The sequence below is a fragment of the Asparagus officinalis genome, chromosome 7 (assembly GCF_001876935.1).
Source record: "Asparagus officinalis chromosome 7, Aspof.V1, whole genome shotgun sequence".
In the NCBI taxonomy this organism is placed as follows: Eukaryota; Viridiplantae; Streptophyta; class Magnoliopsida; order Asparagales; family Asparagaceae; genus Asparagus; species Asparagus officinalis.
Window position 1 is genome coordinate 130,219,069 of NC_033800.1, and position 8,522 is coordinate 130,227,590.

Genomic DNA, 8,522 nt, shown 5'->3' on the forward strand with positions numbered 1-8,522 from the left:
GGGAATAAAGAAATATGATAGAAGAAAGAGAGGAAAAGATAAAAAATATATAAAAGAAACAAAAAGAAAAGGAAAGACGAACATAGTATTATCCATTCCATGATTTGAATAAAAGCTAATATGGTCAAATTTTGTAATCATGGTTTTATAACATCACACTACATAGTACAAATTTAACCCCTTATAAAATTGACCATCCATTACCAGTTTTGATGAGAGCAACAACCAGTTTGTCAAAATAATTGATTAGTGGCACAGCTTCAAGATCGTCATGATATGCCAATTTCTCAGAAGTAGAAGATTTATGTTGTTCTCTCGCATTATCCTTTTCCTTGTAAGTTGGTCGTGATCATGCCAAATTTGATGCGAGGTAAGAAATGGAAGCCCTGGCTGTGTGCTGAAGAGCTAACAGGTTCGAAAGCACCTAATCTTCAATTTAAGTTCAGTTCAAGGTTTCACTCTTTCGAATAGGATTGAATTTCACTGAATTTAAGGGAATCACTAAAGAAAAGAGGCTGCAGGAGAATTAAATATACTGAATTGTTGATACGAGTCCAATGAGTATATCCCTTTTCCCCTACAACCTCGCCGTTTCCTGTGTCTATAAGTACAAATAATTGAATATTCATCTTGAAACAAATTATGGTCAACCATTCCCATCAGATATTATGCGAAAGTATATAATCTCTAAATTCTTATTACATCCGATTGCAGTATATATTTCATTAGTTACTTAACTGGTGTCCCCAAAAACCACGCAAAAGTGAATAGGAATATCATTTTGAATAACTTTTTTTAGACATAAGCAAAAGGTGACAACGATAGCAATGGTAAAAGCAGTTTATTCCAGTTATTTGGGTTGTCTATATCAACATTGTTTCTCTCCATCCAGCTCTCGAAGGGTCATTTACTCAATTAAATTTGTACCTTTCATGTCTTCTTTATATATAAGCTTACATTTGTTTGTGCATGGCGTCTACAGTCTAATGCTGCCCCGGACAAGCTTTTGCTAAAATCTTTGCGTAGTGTTATTTTTCTGTTGACAGTAGACTTTTTCGGTTTTGTACAGGAGGAGATTTATGAGCCAGATAGTAACGGGCTATCTCCCCAGTGTCATTTTTGTGTTATTTCTTTATATTGTCCCTCCAGTGATGATGCTATTTTCTACTGTGGAAGGATCTATATCTCGCAGTGGCAGGAAAAGAAGTGCTTGTTACAAGGTCTTGTATTTTACTATCTGGAATGTGTTTTTTGCCAATGTTTTGTCTGGATCTGTCATCAGCCAGATAAACACCATATCAAGCCCGAAAGAAATACCTTCACAGCTTGCCAAAGCTGTACCCAGGCAGGTGATTGTTTTCGTATGGTATTGGTAAATAATGTAATTTTCTTTTTTCTAGCTATTCAGGATGCTGCTATATTTATTAATTAAATCTTAGCGACAACAAATGTTGAGCAATGTCCAGTAATTGGAGAGGCCTTGGTATCCTTGATAGATGTGTTACTGAGTTTAATAATCTTTTTTTTTTCTTTTCAAAATGTATGTTTATATTGTTTCATGACATGGAAGAAGTTATCTGTCTGTATCTACTTTCCTATTAGCAATATCTGATCATATATGTCTTGATGGATGTAGGCTACCTTTTTCATTACTTATGTTCTGACCTCAGGATGGGCAAGTTTGTCATCGGAAATAATTCTACTCTTTGGCCTGGTATGGAACTTAATAAGGAGATACATATTGGGCAGGAAGGATGAGTCAACTTCTGTTCCATCATTTCCTTATCACACTGAAGTTCCAAGGGTCCTCCTGTTTGGGCTACTTGGCTTCACCTGCGCAATATTGGCACCTCTAATATTACCTTTTTTGCTGGTATACTTCTTGCTCGGCTATGTTGTGTATCGTAACCAGGTGAGCACTTCCCATTATCTGATGAGACGATATCATCTCTGGCTGTACATTACATGCTATGTTGTATTTATATTCTAAAGATTAATTGCGGATAGACCCCCTTCAGTTCTATTGTTGTAGATAGACCCCGAGTGAAATTTTTTCACTCTTTTACTCTCAGAAAGAGTACATTGTTTTTTGACAGATAGATTTCCAAAGGGTAAGTGCCAAAAAGATTCAGTCAGGGTGTCTATCTGCAACAATACAACTACAAGGGGCTATCGCCTATCTGCAATTGGGCGATAGTATAGGGGATCTGTCCACAATTATCGCTAAATTAAATAATGTAGAATACTGATTTTTAAAAAGAACTGTTTCTGTCTCACAATGCTATGATGCATGACATTAAATACAAATACTGCACTTCATGCATCTGTGTCTGTACTTCAGATTGACAGATTAATCAAATGATTCTATGATCATGATGTGTGACATAGGTTTACATGAACCGCTTCTTAATTACTTCTTGTACTTTATTCAACCCCCCAACCTCACCCGACCCACCTACACAAAATCCTCCTGCTACTGAAAAAGGTCGCAAATTCTTGTAAAGAACTAGTCACCCTTACATGCTTAGTTTTTCTGTTAAAATTTGACTTTTTTGTGGTTGATAGAGGGAGATGATTCTGTCCTCTTAGTATCTTATGTTGCTTTGGTCCATTCTGTTCTAAAAGGAGACAATAATGTTTATTTCTTTACAGTTATGCAATCGGTGTGGTTGCTTTCTTAATGATATTTCGAGTTATGATTATGTTGAATGTGTCTTTTATTATGTACTAGCGAATTAGGAATACTGAAATTGCATGAAATGTCAGCTTACATACTGAATGTTACCTTGGGGGTTTACTAGTTGCGAAAAGTAGTAAAAGTGTAATTGTGTGGTAGATGCCACCAGAGTTATAGGGTTACATTTGCTAACTTTCCTGTAGCATGAAGGTTGATTAAGTCATATTGTTAATAACCTACCAAGAGACAGAACTAACGGTGAGGCCCACCCTGTGAGGCACATGAAGCGGGTGGATCTTACCGCTCCTTTCTCTATGGAGCTCATATCTAGTTTCTCTTGTACTTAGTAAAATTGGCTGCCACCCAGTAAAATTGGCTGCCACCCATATCCATTTTTCTATATATATAAATTATGTTGTTTATTTATATATATTTTACTGAATTATGTCGTTGTTCATTAATTTGTATCCCATGTCCATATCATATGCATCCCTTTCTTTTAATGTATCAGTATTACTTAACTTGGGAGTTGGTTCAATACGGATCAGTTCAACTTCAAGGCAAAATTTATTTTGTTGAATAAATTGCATCAAGTTATCACGTTATTGATGAGGGCCAAGTTCACTTATACATCCTTTTAATATTCATCTTGAAATTTGTCCTTTGCCTTGAATCTCTCTGGTTTCTTGCCACTTCCCACCTGACTTTCTATAGATTAGTATCTTTTCCAAGTAGAAACCCACTATCTGCAAATCCCATTCTAATATCATCCCAAAAACAATATTCTAAGAAGAACACTGTATACATTCACTTTGATGCTCTATTTCTCCAAACCTTAGACCACTTCTTAAGTTTTAACATCAATTATCTTTTTTCGCCGTGGCCATTCGTGTTATGTTTGATGAATTCCACAAGCTGATGCACACGTAGTATTTCTCTGAAATGTGAAAAGTCTCTCTATAAAATCTAATAATCTAAATATCTATGATGTAGCTGGAAATGTGTAGTGCTTGGCTTTTACTTAATCTCTTCTTTTTTTCCTAGATCCTTAATGTGTACATCCCAAAGTACGAGACGGGGGGCCAAATGTGGCCTATTGCACACAACACCACAATCTTCTCTTTGTTGTTGGCACAGATAATAGCGCTGGGTGTTTTTGGGCTAAAGAAATCACCAGTTGCATCTGGATTTGTCATCCCTCTTCTGCTATTTACACTCCTCTTCAATGAGTACTGCAGGAAGCGGTTTCGTCCTATTTTTGATAGTTTCTCTGCACAGGTAAGTGTAAGATTATATTTTCCTTTTTAGCAGTATGCAGTAAGTTTTCTTGATTGTATTATTGCAAATGAGGCCATTTCTGGAGTCAACTTGTGAGACATGATATAAGTTACGACCTGATCTAAATCAAAAGTTTAAGATAATAAAGTTTATTTTGACAATTAGCCTGAGTTAGCGATGCTAGTAGCAATTCATTTTTTTGATGTTTCAACGTCTAAGCATACGCATTCTAGCATATTCACTGGATCCACTTCACTAAACTATTTAAGCTGATTGAACGCCACTAATTTCAGTGGCGGACTTCACTTGACGGATACATACACTGGATAAATAGTGCCATTATTTCTAGTTTGAACTGATAAAAACTACTTTTCTATTGAAAACCTCTCTGAACTTGTCTCATCTAAAGTATCCTGCCTGACGACTTTGAGTTGCCATGTGCGGACATTTGACCCCCCCCACCTGAACTTTATAAATCATAGAAGCCTCTGTCAACTTGTCTCACTTAAGTATCGTGACACCTGACTAATGTCTTTAAGTTGTCAAATGTGTAACTGTTGGACAATTGAGCCCTATATTAATTATTTAACTTCTACATTTTGTCTCAAGGGCAAAGTAAACAGCAAAAATGTGTAGTTTAGACTTTTTACTTTGCCTGTAAACGCTGCTATGGGAATTTCCAATAGTTTAGGAGTATTCATTATAATTTTGAAGTTCAGGGTAGATTTTGGTGATCTGTAAAGTTTAGGGGGGTTTGTGCAACCCTGCCCTCATTCAGAGGAGTTTTATGAATCTGCCAATTCTCTATTGAGTTGTAACAGCAAGCGTGTAATTTTTTCACCCACCTTCTTCTTTTTATGCTGATTATTTTATTTTTGGTTTTGATGCACGGTTCCATGGGGGTACCTATAGGATCTTATTGAGATGGACAAAGCAGACGAGAAATATGGGAGGATGGAGGGAATTCACCAGCAACTGCAATCAGCCTACTGCCAATTCTCACCTGTCGCTGTAAGCTCAGCTGAAAACGGTTCTTCAGTTTCCCAAGAAGTTGATGCCAAAGGTTGTTCCAAAGAATTGAAAGATGAATTACACCACCCTACCCTCAGTTGTATCCCTGCCCCGAGGTTAGAGCAAGTCGTATCATCAGTAAGATTGCTTGCAACAGCGCGCAGTAAAAAGGCCTCATCATTATAGTTGAGATTTCTTATTTATTTGTTTGATTGATGTGTGTAGAGTCCCTTGTACATATATATCGATCATTTGTTTTGATCAAGGCATTTTCTTTGCCATTAAACTTGTACTATATGTATATGATTGGAAGTGTGAGATAGTCATACTAGGGTTGGACAATTTGCAAGGATGCTTTCAACTCGGTATCTAATTACCTATCCACACATTATACGTAAATAAATGTCATAGCCAAAGTGATTGAGCTCTAGCATTCTTTTTTTTATCAATTTCATGATTGGAGATGCCTCAAGTTGGGTTATCATTAGTGAGCACCATTTCAATCATATGCATTCATCACATAATTGTGCTCTCAGAGGTTGTTGCCCTTCATGAAAAGATCGGTGCTGGTTCCACTAACATCACGGTAAAGTTGAGAAAACCTGTAAACCCGGTTTCTAAGTGCACTGTTTCAACAATTTTAGGTATGATAACCAGGGCGAAGGAAAAAAAAAATTAAGGTATGAAGAACGATTCAAGAAAAACATTAAGAATCGTACTTTCTATCTTCTAAAAAATAAAAAAAAAATCTAATTTACAAAGCTGAATGCGAAACACGGATCATATCAGACGTCGTCAACCTTTTAATCTCAAAAACTGTAAAACCTGAAGAATATGAACAAAAGGGTAAATAGGAACTCGAACTAGCACGTGAAAACAATCAGACCGCGGATTGTCATTAAATTAATGCACAACACAGTAGCTAGCTAACTGCTGAGTATAGTATTTCCCTTAAAAATTTAAGCTAGCACCGATAGTAGTGGCTCAAAAATACTTGTAGTCTACAGGATCATGGGCCTAAACGGTAGCTTCCATCGCCTACATACTGCCCCCCCATGTACAATGCTGCAGTATTTTGCTGCTGAAAAGCATCCATCACTACGAACTGCATGTCTTCTGATGGCTTCCAGTGCCTCTTTCTCTGGTTTATGAACCAGTTATTTATCTGCTTCTGATCGAGCCCCGTCGATTCTGCCAGTGATACTTTCTCACTCTCCTGCTCGCCAAAAGAAAAAAAAAACGTTAACCCAAACTAGTTTCTCAATGTAGAATCATGTTAAGTTTCATTCACAGTACTAAGTAAAACTCTCAGGACTATAATTGTATGGTGAACTTCACAAAACTACAAGAATTTTGGAGGGTTCCGTGCAAAGCTATCTTATCTTTTACTTGAGGGAACAGCAATAAAACTTCAGGATTATTGAAAAATTGTCGCTAATGACGCAATCATCTGGTACTAATGGTCTAAAACCATCCTTATCGTATGTAGCAATCCAAGAATTCATATGGTTCGTTTACCTCATTGGAACAAAATCATAACGGTACATAAACAAAAAATTGTCCTTACATGCCACATACGAAACACATGACAACTTATCTTAACTTCTTTAGAAATGCTAAGTCTGGTTTGACAGAAGTACTGGATGTAGGAAATAGATCAAAAAAGTAACTTCTAAATTTATGAAGTAGGGGGCAGTTGAAGTAATACATTTTTTTACACATATTTTTTTGAAATAGTGAAAATAGTTTTTCTTATTCTTCATTCTCTTTTTTTGTTTGGATAGCAACGAAAAGTTGTTAGGAAGTAACTAATAAAATAAATATTATAAAAAAATTATTTATTTCCTAATTAACACACATTTTTTCACTTACTTTCAAGCCTTGAGGGATGAAAAAATATTTAGAAAGTAAGAATGACACATATGAATCACATCAGTGCTTAAGTAAGTAGTGGAAGTGGGGTTTTCAGAGAAACAAAAAAATATATTTTTTTGCTTGGAAGTAGTAGAAGTACTCTCTACTTCTTTTATTTCAGCTACTTTATAATTACTTTCGTGCAAAAAAATAATCCCTTAGTGAAAAATGTATTTGTACTCTTCTCTAATAAAAACATTTATGGCAATCTTTCAACAACCCAAAGTTGATGGTTAAAGATTGAAAGCTTTATTAAGAGACTAAGCTGTTCCAAGTAACATCTAAATGTAATCTATTTTAAATGGATTCACTTCTCTCAGCTGCCAAAAAGGTAGTAGAGAGAGTACTCCTTACTATTAATCATCGATTTGCCAAGTCGGTGATTGTAATTTGTCTCTGAGTGTAAATTAGAAACAAGTATGATTTATGAGAGATATGATGAGTGCTAGATCTTGAATTGAGTCATAAGCCTACTAGAAAAACCAACGGTGTGCGTGTGTGTATACAAACGCAGCTATGATGAAAGCTAAAAGTAATCTTCACTCTAACAACTAAGAAGAGTACTCGTGTATGAAAGCTAAAAGTAATCTTCACCCTAACAAGAATACTCAAGCATTAGCTAGAAGCGGCATACCGATGGATATGGCCATTTATAGTGAAGCTCCCACCAGTTGAGAAGCTTTTGCCTGGCTTCTTTCGGCAGCTTGCCTTTCTTCTTCTTCTTCGATAATTCGTGCCTCAGACTACTCAGATATCCGCTGTACTTCTTCAAAAGATGGTGCTTCAGCTCTTTGTCTTCAGCACGAGGGTCAATATTGTCATTGTGCTCGCCTTCACCCCCGCTGCCGTCTTGGTCTTCTTGATCTGAGCAACAAACTCCTCCGTGTTTTTCGTCTGCGATGTTAAAGTCAAAAATATACGAAACTAAATAATAATAATAATAATAATGATTTAATAGCAGTCTCTTCCTTCTAACGTAGTGTAAATTTCATAATTGAAGTGTACCCTCCTACTTTGACAGGACAGCACAAATCATTCTGATGATTCAAGGATCAAGGGTATCGGAAAGCTTCTATTACATCTATCCAAATAAAGACGTCGACTATCTGCGAGAATACTGAAGGATCAAACAGTTGTCATTAATAGGTGTAGATTTCATATAATATTAAGATGCATTTGTTTGGATGATTTCAAATTGAATTTGGACTTGTATACCCTTGAGAACTAGTGAACATGCTCTTACTTGGGGTTATTGGTTGAGCATTTTTTATTTGGACTAGGACTTTTTCTAGGATTTAACTTTAAGGTATTATTGATTTAGAATTAGGATATAGATTTTAATTTTATGGTGTTATTAGTTGTTTAGGATTATGATTACGACTAGGATTTTAAAATTCAAATTCCAATCATTCCAAGAAAAAGTCCATGTTAAAATTGGAGGATTGTGAAGTTTCTCCTAGGGTTTTTTTTTTCTCTCCCCTTCCTTTAATGAGTCAACATTTAGAGGCATCGCTGATAAGTAATATTTACAAAATATTTTTCGTTAATAGTAATACTAATATTCTATATTGTATAGTTATTTAATAAAATATAAAATACATTCAGTTTTAAATATTTTATTTGAATATATTTAATATTTTGA

The 8,522-nt window shown here is 35.6% G+C and overlaps 2 protein-coding genes across 4 annotated transcripts in view; one reads left to right on the top strand and one right to left on the bottom strand.

Annotated features, from left to right (window-relative positions):
* The window catches only part of LOC109848155 (CSC1-like protein RXW8), a 40,206-nt gene extending 34,810 nt beyond the window's left edge, over window positions 1-5,396 (top strand). For all 3 annotated transcript variants that reach the window (XM_020417520.1, XM_020417521.1, XM_020417523.1), the window contains 4 exons: window positions 1,070-1,349; window positions 1,637-1,912; window positions 3,722-3,955; window positions 4,868-5,396. In XM_020417520.1, coding sequence (XP_020273109.1) covers window positions 1,070-1,349; window positions 1,637-1,912; window positions 3,722-3,955; window positions 4,868-5,152 — 1,075 coding nt within the window. In that variant the 3' untranslated portion in view covers window positions 5,153-5,396. The remainder of the gene's footprint in view (window positions 1-1,069; window positions 1,350-1,636; window positions 1,913-3,721; window positions 3,956-4,867) is intronic.
* The window catches only part of LOC109846916 (homeotic protein knotted-1-like), an 8,402-nt gene continuing 5,631 nt past the window's right edge, over window positions 5,752-8,522 (bottom strand). The window contains 2 exon segments of the mRNA XM_020416153.1: window positions 5,752-6,182; window positions 7,515-7,774. Of these exon segments, the coding sequence (XP_020271742.1) occupies window positions 5,976-6,182; window positions 7,515-7,774 (467 nt within the window). The 3' untranslated portion in view covers window positions 5,752-5,975.